The sequence below is a fragment of the Diabrotica virgifera genome, chromosome 1 (assembly GCF_917563875.1).
Source record: "Diabrotica virgifera virgifera chromosome 1, PGI_DIABVI_V3a".
In the NCBI taxonomy this organism is placed as follows: Eukaryota; Metazoa; Arthropoda; class Insecta; order Coleoptera; family Chrysomelidae; genus Diabrotica; species Diabrotica virgifera.
Genome location: NC_065443.1, coordinates 245333176 through 245349803, shown reverse-complemented (window position 1 = coordinate 245349803; position 16628 = coordinate 245333176). Strand labels below are relative to the sequence as shown.

Below are 16628 nucleotides of genomic sequence, written 5' to 3'. Positions count from 1 at the left end.
TATAAAGATTTTAAAATGTTTACATAATGTTGTTGAAAAGATGGGATGTTTAAAATATTCCTGGATTTAAGTTCAGGCAACATGGGAGTTTCCCCAAGCGGGTTGCAATGTCCAGAGGATAGAACCTCTTGACGGATTTCAAATGGCAACTAAATACTAAAAGTATTTTTGAATGATATGAAAATCATCAGTTCTTTTCACTGATGATAGTCAAAACTACGTCACAGAACAGTAGTTGGAAACCGATCTTCCTCAAGAATGAAATAATATATCAAATGATACTATCATTTAAAAAATAATAATATAATTTATAATATAATAATATAATAACATATTTTATAAATAATATAATTTACACAAAGTAAAATTTATCAAGTAGTAGTTTCAGTAGTAGTAGCAGTAGGTTGTCCTTTTCGGTTAAAAGCTTGTTCTTCAACAGAACCAAAGACGATCCAAATGGCACCTGAAGCGCAGTAGACGGCGCCTCCTATTATAAATGTATACGACCATTGTGTGATTCCATTCTAAAAATAAATAACTTTCTTAAAATTTTTAATACTTAGATTTAGACAAAATTCATGAATTGTGATGGTACACGACAACCCTCACGGAATTTTCCTAATTCCTTTGTTATAAAAATTAGGTCATAATGTTATAATTGCAATTTGTATAATTTATTACGACAGTAGCAACGTTCAAAGTACTGAACTCATTTGAAAGACTGCAAAGAAAGCACACGTCATTCTTACTAAACTTATAGTACCTCACCATATATGGTAATACATCATATTGGCACTGTTTTTAACTATAACAGATATAAATAGGAAAGTCGTGCACCTGATATGTTGTTGTTGTCGTTACACTCTCTTGCGCGTAGTCAGGGGATTTAGTTAAAGGGGCAATGGGTTATCCTTGACCTATCGTCCTATTAGAGGTAAAACTCACTAACTACACTTCTCAGAAAGTGGAGAAAAATCGATTTAAAGGTACAAATTGTTTTTTAAATTCACCTGACTTGAATATTGGAATTTTTTTAATGCAACTTTAAAGAATAAACAAAAACAGATATTTTAAGCCATATTTCGTCACAGGAACTATGAACTATGATTTTAAGCCATATTTCGTCACAGGAACTATGATATGATGATACAATCAATATTAGATCAATTATTGTATTTGATGAGTTTTTCCATATACACAATTATTGGATATTGATATCCTATTAGAGGTAAAACTCACTAACTACACTTTGTACTTGATGAGTTTTTCCTTGAACACGATTATTGGATATTGAGAAAATAACGAATTTGTGTCCATAATTTCGCTGACTTACAAGTTTAGTTCTTCGAAAATTTTTTATTTTTTTTTTATTTTATTAAACACAAGCTGTGTTTAGACTACTGAAATCTGGTCATCAGTTGACCAATTATCAGTTCTTCTTTAACTTATATTACTAAATGATACATAATCTAAGATCTTAACCCTATGGTGTCCTCTTATTTTTTTTAACAAGTATGAAATTTTAAAACTAAAACTAACACACAATACAACATTATGCTCTGCTTTTACACTAACACTTTACACTAACTCCAATGGTTTTCTTCGTTTGAGTCTTCTTTCTAGCCCAGTATTATCGAGGAGCTGGATGGCCTCGATGTTTACATGACTATGGAGCCGTTGTTCGTGACTACCTGCCATCTTCTTGATAACTTTGTCTACATCTTCCATCTCAAGATCCTTGTGGAGGTCGACATTTCGAATATACCAAGGAGCATCAACGATGTTCCGTAATACTTTATTCTGGAATCTCTGGATAATCTGAATATTACTTGAATTGGCACAGCCCCAGAGTTGGCAACCATACATCCATACTGGTCTAAGTATTTGTTAGTATAAAAGTATTTTGTTATATGTGGACAATGCAGAGTTTCTTCCCATCAGCCAATACATTTTTTTGTAACGGATACCTAATTCTTCCCTTTTCTTTTTAATGTGGACTTTCCAGCGAAGCCTTGCATCAAGTGTGATACCTAAATATTTTGCAGAAGATGCATATGGTATTTGGGCATCATTTATTCTAATCGGAATGTTTTCGATTTTTTTATTTGTAAAATTGACATGAATAGATTTAGATTCATTTAATTTGATTTTCCATTTTTTAGTCCAGTTGTGTATTTTATTGATTGCCAACTGTAATTTTTCTGCTGCTTCTTCGCTGGTATCACTTACTGCTAAGATAGCGGTGTCATCTGCAAATGTGGCTATAGTATCATTTTCCATTTCAGGTATATCGTATGTGTATAACAGGTAGAGAACAGGACCTAATACGCTTCCTTGAGGGACTCCTGCTCTGATTTCTTTTAGATCAGTGTACACGTCTTCTTGCTTAATTCTGAAATATCTGTCAGATATATATGATTGTAAAATTTCTGAATATTGTTTAGGCATAAGAATTTTGAGATTGTAGACTAAACCTTCATGCCAAACTTTGTCGAAGGCCATAGCTACGTCTAAAAAGATTGTAGAACAGACTTTCTTTTCTTCTAATGATTTCTCAATTATGTTAGTCATTCTGTGTACCTGATCAATCGTAGAATGTTTATTTCTGAAGCCAAATTGGTGGTTTGGAATCATTTTTTTCTCTTCTATTATTGGTTTTATTCTTTTTAGCAGAAGTTTCTCAAAAAGCTTCGACATCAATGGTAAAAGTGATAATGGTCTATATGAAGACACTTCATTTGGTGATTTTCCTGGTTTTGGTATCATTATAACCTCAGCTATTTTCCATAAATTTGGAACATATCTCAATCTAAATGCAGCATTGATGATGTTGGTCAATTTGACTATGGCTTTACGAGGCAGGTTTTTTAGTAATTCTCCAGTAATTAGATCATATCCTGGTGCCTTTTTAGGATTTATATTGTCTTTTATTTCATCAGCTACTTCCTTCGGGGATGCTGGTCTGATTCTCTCCTCTGTCTGATTAGGCGCTATCGATATTTGCTCATTATTTTGGTCATCATGCGGTTTAAATGTATTTTCTAAATATGTGGCAAATCTCTCTGCCTTTTGCTCATTACTTCTAGCCCAGCTACCATCTTCTAGTTTAATGGGTGGAGAAGGGGTTACTGGTCTTTTTAGCCTTTTTGTAGCTTTCCATAGAGAGTACTCTGTGCTACTATTATCCGTCAACTCTCTCAGGTAATAACTGATTGACTGAAGTTTTTGACTAGCATTGTTTAAATTTGTTTTATCTTGGGGTGCTCTGGTTTGTTGCCACTTCCTTCTAAGTTTTCTTTTCTCTTTAATTAACTTTTTAATTTCTTTCGGATAGTTGTTTCCTTTGACGTTTGATCTTATAGTAGGAGTACTGTCCCATGCTGATTTTTGTATATTTTGTACAAGCATCTCAACTTCCTCATCTAGTTGTTCAGGTTTTTTTAATGGTACTGCTAGTTCAATTCTATCTTCAAGGATTGATCTAAAACTTTCCCAGTCTGTTAGTTTATTTGTTAGTATTGGGTTACAATCTTTTCTGATAATCGTGTCGCTCACAGTGAGTATTATGGGTGAATGATCTGAATTCATATCCCAACCTTCATTAATTACTACATAGTTGGATGAAATATTTTTAATAACAAAGAAATCAATTAAGTCCGGTATTTTGTTTGTATCTGTTGGCCAATAAGTCGGTCTACCTGTTGATATTACTTCACATTTCTGTTCTTTTATGGCTGCCAGTAATTTTTTTCCTTTAGTTGTTGTTAATCTTGATCCCCATTGGGTGTGCTTTGCATTAAAGTCACCTCCAATAATATATCTTTTTCGCAAACTTTTCAAGTATTCTACATACTGTTCTTTTTTAATGGAATGCCTAGGGGGGCTATAAATTGAGCTTACATTAACTTCGCAATTAGTTTTGAGTTTGACACATACCGTAGTTGCTTGTATGTGTTCTGGTTCATATTTTAGCTCCTCATAATGTTCAATGTTATCTTTTATTATTAGTGCGCTGCCTCCTTTGGCTGTATTATCAGGATGTATAGTGTGGTATACCCTGTATCCTCTAAGCTTTATAAAAGATTGTTTCGTGAAATGTGTTTCAGCTATGAGACATAAATCAACTTCTTCTGTATCTAGGATAGTTTGCAGTTCATTTTTATGTTGTAGAAGCCCATTGGCATTCCATTCCATGATTCGTAGTTGCTTAGCCATTTCGAATTTTCGGTATAGCTCCTTTAGCGCTATGTTCCAATCTAGTAACGCGTATATCTATTTGTGTTATTTTGTCATCTATCTTGATGAGTTTTTCTAATATTATTTTCAATGTATTCTCGGTTTCCAATTCTTGGTCCGTTTGTTTTACATTATTAACTACATCACTGTATTTTCTATTTGCAGTGACGTTTTGTGCTTTTGGCTTTTCCTTCTCATTGACCCTTTGTGGTGGTTTTGGTAGACTGGCCTTATTTGTTCTCTGATTTCTCAGCTTTTGTATTTTTTTGGCTACATAACATCCTCGGTAGCTTGCAGGATGATTTTCACCGCAATGGATACACTTTGGTTCCTCTTTTAGTGGTTTCTGACAATCTTTGGTAAGGTGCTTACCGATGCATTTAACACATCTTCCTTATTACAATATTTCCAGGTATGACCATAGGCCTGGCATCTTTTGCACTGTGGTACCAGTTTCAAGCTCCTTAGTGGTTCAGTTTCTACTCTCATGCTCAAAATGTCAGTTATTCCAAAGATTTGGTTTATATCTTCATCTTGTCTGAACGTCAGGATGAACATATCAAGAGGTTTTTTAGTTCTCCACTTCAATTTCTTATCAGCTTGTATAGCTTTATATCCTCTTCTTTGTAGCTCCTTTACTATGTCATTAGGCTGATAGGAATGATGTAGTTTCTTAACCATTACTCTGATTGGTCTTTCTTGTTTATTTTCATATGTGTGATAGGAAAGTTTACTCGTGTTTAAACTGTTTATTAGTTTTCTATACTCATTACTGTCGGGTGTATTGATTTTTATGACTTCACTGTTTATTTTTTTCATGGTGAATTTAATACTAGCATCGACTAGAGTCTTACTTAAGTTGGCAGCATCTTCGAAACCTTCTACTACAACCGGAGGTGGCAGTTTTGGCTTTTGAATTTGCTTTACAGCTGTTGCTTTCTCTGGAGAGGGAGGAGATAATGAAGTATCCATTTTGCGTTTTTTGGTCCTCCTGTTCTCTTGTCTTATCCACTCCGTTTCGTTGGCTAAATCTTCTTCATCGGTAAAATATTCAGATTTGTCTGTTTTGGTTTTTGTTTTATCGGCGCTTGCTGTTGACCCTATATCTTGTTGGGTATTCTCAAGCTTTGCTAATCTTTGCTCCATTGTGATAATTATTTGATTTAGGCGCTGATTATCTATATTAAGTTTTTGAACATTATTTTCTGATTGAACCCATGCATTATATAATGCTTGTTCATTTTGCGAACGTTGTGCATTTTCTGAAAATAAAACGTTCTTTTCCTGGACTAATATTGCCTCAGTTGGCGTCTGATTAGGAAACATTTTAAAATAATAATTGTTCCTTTATTTTTAATAAAAATAAAAGTAAAAACTTACTTATTAATCGACTTTTGGTTTCTGGTTTCGTGATAACATAACGACCATTTAATTGGATCGTCGGACATCACTCACGATAAATAATATCCTTAATAATATACTAATTTAACTACTTGTTGATAAGAACGTCTCGGATACAACCTTACCGTTCGGAAGTCTATTTGTTACTAAAGTCTATTTGTTACTCCTTCGAATAAATGCAATTCTTTCGGCATTTATAACAGCCACAAAAGTCGCCTGTTTAATTAAAAAATGGATTGTGTTACCCTTTATGTAAGCTATGACTGTTACAAAAAAATTGAATCTCATATTTTCTTAACCAATCGCCGAACAGATAATGCACACAAATATAATGTACAGTTTGTACAGTTTCAACAATACAATGTAATACACAAGTCGCCTGCTTAATCGCAAAATAGATTATGTTATCTAATGTATCGTTTGAAAGAACACTAAGTAACGATTTGGCATTCCAGATTGTAAGGAAAAATTCACTAAGTGCAATAATAAGTTTTACTTAGTTTTACCCTGAAACCGAAATTCACAATATTGCACTCAATATTGGAAGGAAAAATTCACTAAGTGCAATAATACGTTTTAATGAATTTTGCCCTGAAACTGAAATTCACAATAATGCACTTAGTGAATTGTATCATAAATTATCTCAGTAATTAGAAGGGTTAGAACCCCAGGTGACTTGTTCAGAGGTAGGCAGTACCGTATTGAGTTCAAATTGATGAAGAAAATGTCAAAATCTCAAAAAAGTGCACTTAGTGAGTTTTACCTCTAATAGGACGCTATCTCAAGTTCTACGTAATTTAATTGTACATTTAATTATATAAAAATAAAGTTTCTGGAAAAAGTTTAAGTTTGTTTGTTCAGGGAAGTGTCTTCGCCTTGTAACCCCCAACTTCACAGGATGGATGGATCGATGTTAAGGTCTAGGTCGTACTGTAGATCATTAGACTGGTTGGTAGTAGCACAGTGTCATTGGCGCGGCGTAGAGGGCGCTGGTATTGTATTCTCAGTTAATTAGGATTCCCATCTTGAGGTTCATGAGGGCTTCAGTGAAAATGTCTTCAGAGTATATATTTAAAGAGTCGGCGAGAGCTCCTCTGACTTACGCCTCACTTCATCTTCACCTGCTCGGTCAACTTGCTTTTGACAGTGACCAAAGCTCGCTGGTTCCAGTACAAATTCGTGAATATTCGAATGTCCTTATACACTTTTACACTTTGTAAGGACGGCGATCATCTTCTAGCACAACTGTCAAAAGCTTTGGCGTAGTCGATAAAGGAAATGTAGACATCTTAGCTGACGTCACAGCATGTCTGGAGGGAGGACTTGTAAAGTGAAAAATCTGCTTCTCGTCTACCCTGGAATTGCAAAACTCGAACTGCATTTCTTGTAAATCGCAAACAGCCGACATTTTATTTACATTTTTTGTAAATTCTGGCATGTATGATTTTAAGTAAAATCTTTAATGCTTGACGCATAGTCATAAGAGACGACCTAAACTGTCATAACTAGAAGTAGAAAATAAATTAAAAATATCGATTATACTTACTTCATTTTTGGTAAATTCGCCATTTAGTGTTGGCACTATGAAGCCTGTCATTCCAGCAAAGAAGCTATTCAGAGCGTAGATCGTACCAGCAAAGTTGGGAGCCAGGTCTTGTGGGTTGATTAAGAGATTTTGAACACATGCACCATTAAAACCCAAGCTTAGGGTCAGCAAGATTATGACTGGGATCCAACTACAACCGATGAAGCTGATGATAAGCAGCAATATACCAGGTATTACGTGGGCTAAAATAATTAAATGGTTTTAGATTGAGTATTTTCTAATCTATAGACCTCACGATTAACCAACCATCTAAAATATAGTATAAATATAAATCTATTCCTTGTGTATACCGTTCATTGAATTTTGAAAAGTTTTCTTTATTAAAAAGACTAAGTTTTCACTCTAATGGCATATAAAACAACATAATGCTATTCTACATCCCACCAGATTTTTTTCTTTATTATATATTAAATAATAAATTATTTATTAATATAAATTACTTATTTCAAAATTGTAATTTATAAATTTTGACACAATACGTAAGTATCTAAAACAAAAAAGCTACTTTTTAATTTCTCTTCGAAGTTGTAATTATTGGACGCTCCTCGTAGTAGTGCTACTCACTTCTATTATGGCACTACCCTATAGTCAGACACTTTTCAAATCCGCCTAAAGAACAGAACATAATGATATGCGCCTCTCATTCTTTACGCTAAGCACAGCGCTGTAACTGTGGCTTGTCTAGCCGCAGTGGAAGAGAATTTTAGGGAACTTTTTGGGGCTAGGTTAGGCTAAATTTTTTTGCGCCTTTGACAATGGTTCTCCCGAGCTGCATCTCGGGATAGCCAATTGTATGTTTTACGATCCTGACTACAAATACTGAAAAAACTAAAAGTGCGAATTTTGTCATGAAATTTAGTATGTGGGCTAACAATAATATTTGGAAAAACTTTTCCAAACAACTTTTTCCGATATCTCTAACGCGAGGCAAAATATCGAAAATTCGCCCTGTTTGTAGATTCGCAGTAGATAGCGTTTAAAATTTAAATTTGAGTTGACTATAACTATCTTAAAAAATGTGAACCATCACACTTGCTTGACTGCTTAATTTTAAATCTGTATTTATTTTGATAGCCGCAATATAGGGGTGTCTTCATCTTAAATGCGACACACTGTGTATATACAGGGTGGGGCATTAGTGTGACAAAGTCTAATTACTCGTTTGTCGTGAGAGATACGAAAAAAAGTTATTTAGATAAAAATTGGTGAATATATAGTACCATAATTTAAAAATACTCTTAAATATACAGGGGCGTCTGTATTGACAGGGTGACACAAACATATGTTTTTTTAAATGGAACACCCTGTATATTTTTACTATTATGGATTCTCCTCGATGTTTTCTTTCTTAAAATATATGGTTTTGTAATATTATACGAGGCAGTTTAAAAGTTAATTACGTTTTTTTGTTAATTCCGTAGCAATATCTACACCCTGTAGAATTGTAGTGATTTTACATCAAATTTTCTATTTATATTTAAACGATTTTTAATATAGTCTACTAGTGTTAATCATTAACAGCATAGTGAAATGTTTAATTTTAGTATACAGGGTGGGTCGAAACTCGGAATGAGTATTTTCTGAGTTTTCTTAAATAGTACACACTGTATTTTAGTATCGTAATGAAATGATATTTTATGGTAATTTTTTATTTCTTAAGCATTCCCTATACCTAAGTGCTTTAATTTGTAAGTTATTCGTGATTCTTTAAGCTAAACATTAATTGGAACAAAAATTACGTGAAATTTTATTAGGTGGCCGTGAAAATATCCAATCAAAAATAATTTTTCGAAAAAGATACATAATAATCTAGTCTGATTCTTAATTTATTAATATTGGATGAGATATCCATATACATTCGTAGTTAAGGTTGTTGGTGCTTAAAATATTAATCAAACATACAAAATTCTTCCTAGTTGGCTATAACACAAAATCTTCTTAAACATTTGACATTATAATATTTATATAGTTCCAGATGATTTTTTACCATTACTAATATTAATTTTTCTAATGAGGAACTGATTAAAATGGCTCAGGGGCGTCATTTGGGCATTTACCCCCCTGGCCCTGAAAATGACTGAAACTTAGAAAAAGTGGATCAATTTTGTATTGTGTTTGCATATATAATGTATTGTATATATAATGCTTGCTCCCCCTATCAAAATTCCAAATGACGCTCCTGAAATGGCTTCCTGCTAGGAGAGTATAACAAAAATGAGCTACTTGCAATAAAAATGTATCAGCAGCAATTCCCTGATAGACGACAACCAAAAAGAGAAACTTTTGAAAGTATACTGAAACGGTTTCAACAGACAAGATACTTAGATTGTAAGAATGGTTGTGCTAATATGCAGATCCTCAGTGATACTAAGGATTACATTTAATTCTTGTTTTCTTCACATACAATATTTTTTGTTCGATCAGATTTATCATAATCTAAGAGTCCAGTCCGTTGAAACCATTCTAGTATATTTTTAAATGTTTCTATTATTAGTTGTTGTCTATCAGGGAATTTCTTATGAAAAATTCTTATTGCTAGTAGGACATTTTATTATACGCCACTAGCACAAAAGTCTTATTAGTCAGTTCCTCATAAGAAAAATTTATATTAGTAATGGTAACTAAGCAACTGGAACTATAAAAATAGTATAATGTCAAATTTTTAACGACATTTAGTGTCATAGCCCACTAGGTAGAATATTGTATGTTTTTATTAATATTTTGCACACCAACAATCTTAACTACGAATTTATTTGGATATCTCATCAAATATTAATAAATGAAGGATCAGGCTAGATTAGGACGTATTTTTTTCGAAACATTATTTTTGATTGAATATTCACATGTCACGGCCACCTAATAAAATTTCACTTAATTTTTCTTGCAATTAATGTTTGTCTTAAAGAATCACGAATAACTTTCAAATTAAAGCACTTAGGCATAGGGAATGCTTAAGAAATAAAAAAGTACCATAAAATATCACTTCATTACAATACTAAAAACAGGGTGTTCCATTTAAGAAAACTAAGTAGACTATATTAAAAATCGTTTGAACATAAAATAAAAATCTGATGTCAAATCACTACAATTCTACAGGGTGTAAAAAATATTGCTACGAAATTAACAAAAAAACGTAAATATGTTTTAAAATACCTCGTATAATATTACAACACCATATATTTTAAGGATGCAAACATTGAGGAGAATCCAAAAATGTAAAAATATACAGGGTGTTCTATCTAAAAAAACATAAGTTTGAGTCATTCTGTCAAAACAGTCAATCCTGTCAAAAGGGATGTTAAGGGATAGTGATGCGTAAGATATAGCCTCTCCTGTTCAAATGCCAACCTCACCTGCTCGTATGGTGATCTAGATCATGGTCATCTGGTACATCCTGCTAGACAACTAACGAGGCTCTGACGTCCGAGTGTTTGCCGGGATAAGCAATCCACCATTTACTGGCCAACGGCTTCGGGCGGACGAGCTGGTAAATGGAAGGGCACTCTGTTGTCCTGAGACTGGGAAACTGGTCTCAAAGGCGGAAGAACCAAGAAAGTGGTCAACGGCATCAGAATGCAGAAGGCAACGAGAAACCACTGCATTAAAGGTCCCTGATGACATCTCTAGAAAAGCTATTATGGCAAATCCAACTAAAGTGGAAATAGTTACTAATCATGGAATACGGAAGCCAAGATTCGGCAGGGGAGGTGATCCACCTTTAGACCACAGGGCCTCCCAGGTCGTAACCCAGCGAAACCCCTGTGACAGAATTGGAAAAGTGTCTCTAAGAACAGCAGAGTTGATTATTAAAATATGTACCTGGAATGTGAAGACAATGTATCAGGCTGGAAAAATTCATAATACCATTCAAGAAATGACCAGACTCGGAATCGGTATAATGGGCATAAGCGAAATGAGGTGGCCAAATAGTGGTGCTTGTATTGTTGACAACCATATGGTATACCACTCAGGAAATGACGATGGTCAACATATATATGGGGTTGGAATAATCGTGTCTCCCCAATTACGTCAATATGTTACAAATGTTATACCTATTTCTGAAAGATTAATAAAAATCCAACTGAATACTAGCCCCGTCAAATTAAATATATTACAAGTGTATGCCCCCACGAGCGATAAACCAGAAGAAGATCTAGAGCAATTCTATGAGTTGTTGATAAAGTCACTTAAACGCCTTAAAAAAGAAGATATAACTATCATTATGGGTGACTTCAATGCGAAAATTGGTAAAGGAAGAAGCGGTGAATTCATAGGTGATTTTGGTCTAGGACAGAGAAATGAAAGGAGAGACAGAATAAAACTGTTTGTAGAAGAAGAAGAATTTACAATACTAAACACATTCTTCAAACTACCACCAAGACGCTTGTACACCTGGGTCTCCCCGCAAGATCAACCAGGAAACGTAATACGGAATCAAATTGACTACATAATGGTGAACAAGAGATTCCGTAATGGATGCCTATCGGTTAAGGGTTACCCCGGTGCTGACGTATCATCAGATCATGTTCCTGTTGTTGGTAAATTTAGGTTTAGATTCAAGAAGGTTGCAAAAAAGAACAGCAACAAAAAGTGCGATATGAGAATACTAAAAGATAAGAAAACAAAAGAGACAGTCGCACAGATTCTTTCAGAGAAGCTAATTAATATGGAGCAAACATATAATGCCGAAGAATCACTCCAAAATATATGTGAAACCTTTAACAACATCAGAGAAGAACATCTAATAGAAAAGAAAGAGATGAGAAAAAGTTGGATGAACGACAATATACTACAACTTATGGAAGAAAGAAGAAAATCAAAAAACAACAAAATAATGTACAACACGATTCAGAGACAAATAAGAACTGAAATAAGAAAGGCCAAAGAAAATTGGTTAAAATCACAGTGTGAAGAGATAGAGTCGTTAGAGCAAAAACATGATACGTTTAACCATAAAAAGGTGAAACAAGCAGCTGGTCTTCAGAAATCCAACACAGCTAGCAAATTGCGAGACCAACAGGGGAATATCATCACAGACAGAAATCAAGAAATCTGCATATGGACAAAATACATACAGGAACTTTTTGATGATACTAGATCCGAACAGCCTCCATCCTACATATGTGATGACCACTTACCAATCACATCAGGTGAAGTGGAAAGAGCAATATCACAACTAAAAGATGGCAAAGCTCCTGGACCTGACAATGCATATGCTGAACTCATAAAACTATTTGACACCGACGGTACTCAACGCCTAACCAAAATATTTAACGACATATATTTAAGCGGAGTAATACCAAAAGCATGGTTGAAGTCGACGTTTGTTGCTTTACCAAAGAAAACAAAGTCCGTATCCTGCAGTGATTTCCGAACCATCAGCTTAATGAGCCATATTTTAAAGCTATTTCTAAAAATTATACATCAAAGGATATATAGACTGTGCGAAGAAAAAATCAGCCGAACACAGTTTGGTTTTCGAAATGCAGTGGGTACAAGAGAGGCTCTATTTAGTATACAAGTGCTATTTCAACGATGTAGAGACGTGAATTGCGATATTTATGCATGTTTCATTGATTACCATAAAGCGTTCGATACAGTAAAGCACGACAAGCTGATGGAGATATTAACCAATATTGGAATAAACACCTGTAATTTAAGGATTATCAGCAATCTGTACTGGAATCAAACATCATCTATCCGGACAGAGGCAGGAGAATCCGAAGATATCAAAATCAAACGTGGGGTGCGTCAGTGATGTATACTATCCCCACTGCTGTTTAACATCTACTCTGAGGAAATCTTTCAAGAAGCATTGGATGATGTTGAAGCCGGAATTAGAATTAACGGAGAATGTATCAATAACATAAGATACGCAGACGACACTGTGGTATTCGCTGACAGTTCTGAAGCCCTACAGGAGTTAATGAGCAGAATCGCAGAAGTCAGTCAGAGATACGGACTTTCGCTAAACACTAAGAAAACCAAATGTATGATGATCTCTAAGAATGAACAGCAATTTGGACGAATCAGTGTGAATGGTCAACAAATAGAAAGAGTAAAAACATACACCTACCTTGGTACGAACGTCAATGAAAATTGGGACCATTCTATAGAAATCAAATGTAGGATAGAGAAAGCAAGATCTGCATTTCAAAAAATGGCAAAGTTGTTCAAATGTCATGATTTGTCGATACCCATAAAAGTCAGATTACTACGATGTTATATATTTCCTATACTGTTGTACGGAGTTGAGTCGTGGACTCTCACAGACGCCACCTGCAAGAAAATTAAGGCTTTTGAGATGTGGCTTTATCGTCGAATCCTGAAGATATCTTATACCGACCACGTTACTAATGAGGGTGTTTTGCTGAGAATAAAAAAAGAAAAAGAGCTGTTAATCAAAATAAAAACAGCCAAAATCGAATACCTCGGTCACATCATGAGGAACAGTGAGAGATATGGACTGCTGCAACTGGTCTTGCAGGGAAAAGTAGAGGAAAAGCGAGGACCAGGAAGGCGAAGGATTTAATGGCTGAAAAATCTACGAACGTGGTTCAACACAACCACTACAAATCTTTTCAGAGCAGTAGTGTGCAAAGTGCAGATTGCCATGATGGTCGCCAACATCCGAAACGGATAGGCACTACAAGAAGAAGAGGTCAAAACGCACGCCCGTGTATACTAGAAAATATTTTTAAATTATGTCCTATATGACGTATATGTGCCCCAACTTTTATCTAAATAATTTTTTTCGTATCTCTTACGACAAACGAGTAATTGGACTTTGCCCCACCCTGTAGGTATACGAGTATATAATATGTAGGGTATAGTAGAGTATAGAGTATATATAATGATTCAATAAAATTGTGTTTTGATTAGGAAAATTTTGGGGTAGTTCTGATTTCTTTCATTATATATGGATTTTGGGCTGCTGAATCCGAATATGAGGTTTGCGGACAAACTTTCTTGCCGGAACATTGAAAAAATCACGAAAAAAGCCAAAAATTTCTGCTTTTTCCGCTTTTTTGCTCAAATCTCGAAAACTATTATTTTTTAGTAAATGGTCTGTCAACAGAAATTAAAGTACTTCTAATAGACAGCATTCTAATAAAAAATAAAGTTTTGGAATGTAAATAGTGGGTTTTGCCGAGACCGTTAAAAATTGGCAATTTTCAACTTGCACTTTAGACCGAACGGCTCGTCTGAAAAAAAAGTAAATAGTGATATTTGTAGAGAATTTTAAATAATTAATTTCTGTTAATAGAGCATTTACTAAAAGTTAATAGTTTTCGAGATTTGAGCAAAATAGCGGAAAAACCCAGAAATTTTTCGCTTTTTTCGCGATTTTTTGAATGTTCCGACAAGAAATTTTGTCCGAAACCTCATATTCGGATTGAGCAGCCCAAAATCCATATATAGTGAAAGAAATCAGAACTACCCCAAAACTTTCCCACTAGGGAGCTCGTAGTGTACAAATTGACTGAATCATAAAGGTATATTATGTGTCGCCTACTACTCTGGGCTAATTAGCAAAATTCATGGAAAAGTTATTTCCAGCAATTTTATTGCTGGAATCGAATTATAAGATCCTATATATTAATAATATAGGTATGCAAAGTCTGCAGATAGTGTGCTACTTTTTTTATAAACAAAATGGCGCCGGCAAATCGTATTTTTTTCAATTATTGCTCTATAACTCCGAAGATTTTAACTTTACAACAAAAACACTCAAATAAAAATTCACCGCAATTAAATTCTGCATAGAGATATGTTTTTCACGATTTGCTCCGACGAAAATTTTCCTCGGAAAATGCGGGTTTTCCGAACAAAAACTATAATTTTCAAATAAAGTTTTAGGTAAATAATTATTAATCAATAATGAAATAACTTAGTGACATCAAAGATTTATTGGTATAGATTGTAATTCCAGAAGCCAATAAAAATTAAGCGAATATTTTAGCAACAATTCAAATGTTAATTAACAATTTACGATCGCAATAATAACCAAAATAATCATGATACATTGATCAAATTTATAAAGATTATAAAGATGAGATGCTTGTTTATTATTTTATCGACAAAATATAAATTTTTCTTTTCTTTGCATAATCTTTAAATTTTGAAAAAAAAAATAGTTATAATACGTTGGTCTAATTAGTAAAGTACGAAGAAAGGTTACTTACCAGCAATTTTATTGCTTTAATCGAATTATAAGATCTTATATATTATTAATATAGGTATGCAAAGTTCACAGATAGTGTGCTACTTTTTTTATAAACAAAATGGCGCCGACAAATCGTATTTTTTTAATTATTGCTCTATAACTCCTAAGATTTTAACTTTACACCAAAAATACTCAAATAAAAATTCACCCCAATTTAATTCTACATACAGGCATGTTTTTCCCGATTTTCTCCGATGAAAATTTTCGTCGGAAAATGTGGGTTTTCCCAACAAAATCTCGAATTTTCAAATAAATTTTTTGGGCCAGTAATTATTTAATCAATAATTATGTAGCTTGGTGAAATAAAAGCTTTATTGGTATATATTATAAATTCAGAAGCCGGTTAAAATGAAACGAATATTTTAGCAACAATTCAATTGTTAATTAACAATTTACAGTCGCAATAACAACCAAAATAATCATGAGACATTGATCAAACTTAGAAAGATTATAAAGGTGTGATGCCTATTTAATATTTTGTCGACAATATATAAATTTTTCATTTTTTTGCATAATCTTTAAATGTTTAAAAAAAATTGTTATAAACAAATTAACATTTCTTAGAAATTGTTTATTATATTCTAATTTTAAAAAATACTTAAAATGCGTATTTCATAGGTCTTGAAAATGAATGCTTTAAAAAAAATTTCCAACCATTTGCAAAAAAGTTAGGAAACAGCAAAATTAATATGCGATATCTCCATTGTTTATAATTTGTTTTAATTGTTTCAAAGCTTAAAAGTGAGTCTATGGTACAATCTAATTACTCACAAAGAATGTCAAAAATTAGTGCAATGGTTATATTTTAATCAAAGATTAAAAATACTTTTTTTTGTAATTTTTAGCGCGAAAGTAGGCTTACACGCTTAAACTCGCGCGAGTTGTGTATGTGGATGGGTGTAGCTACGTTACTGTATTATTCTACTTTCGCGCGTGTAAATTACAAAAAAATATATTTATAATCTTTAATTAAAATATAACTATTAATCTGATAATCGATATTGTTTCATAAATAATTAACTTGTACTTTAAACTCACTTCTACGCTTTGAAAGAATTTAAAAAAAATTATTAACACCGTAGTAATAGTATGTTAACTTTGCTGTTTCATAACTTTTTTGCAAATGGTTGCAAAAAAGTTTTAAAGCATTCATTTTCA

At 33.4% G+C, this 16628-nt stretch overlaps 1 protein-coding gene across 2 annotated transcripts in view; it reads right to left on the bottom strand.

Annotated features, from left to right (window-relative positions):
- Positions 1-287: 287 nt before the first annotated feature.
- The window catches only part of LOC114347815 (sialin-like), a 104419-nt gene continuing 88078 nt past the window's right edge, over positions 288-16628 (bottom strand). Inside the window, exons 7-8 of one of the 2 annotated variants that reach the window (XM_028298627.2) lie at positions 7184-7425; positions 288-524 (exon numbers count right to left, since the gene is read on the bottom strand). In XM_028298627.2, the coding sequence (XP_028154428.2) occupies positions 372-524; positions 7184-7425 (395 nt within the window). In that variant the 3' untranslated portion in view covers positions 288-371. The remainder of the gene's footprint in view (positions 525-7183; positions 7426-16628) is intronic. The other variant, XM_028298563.2, reaches the window with a different exon arrangement.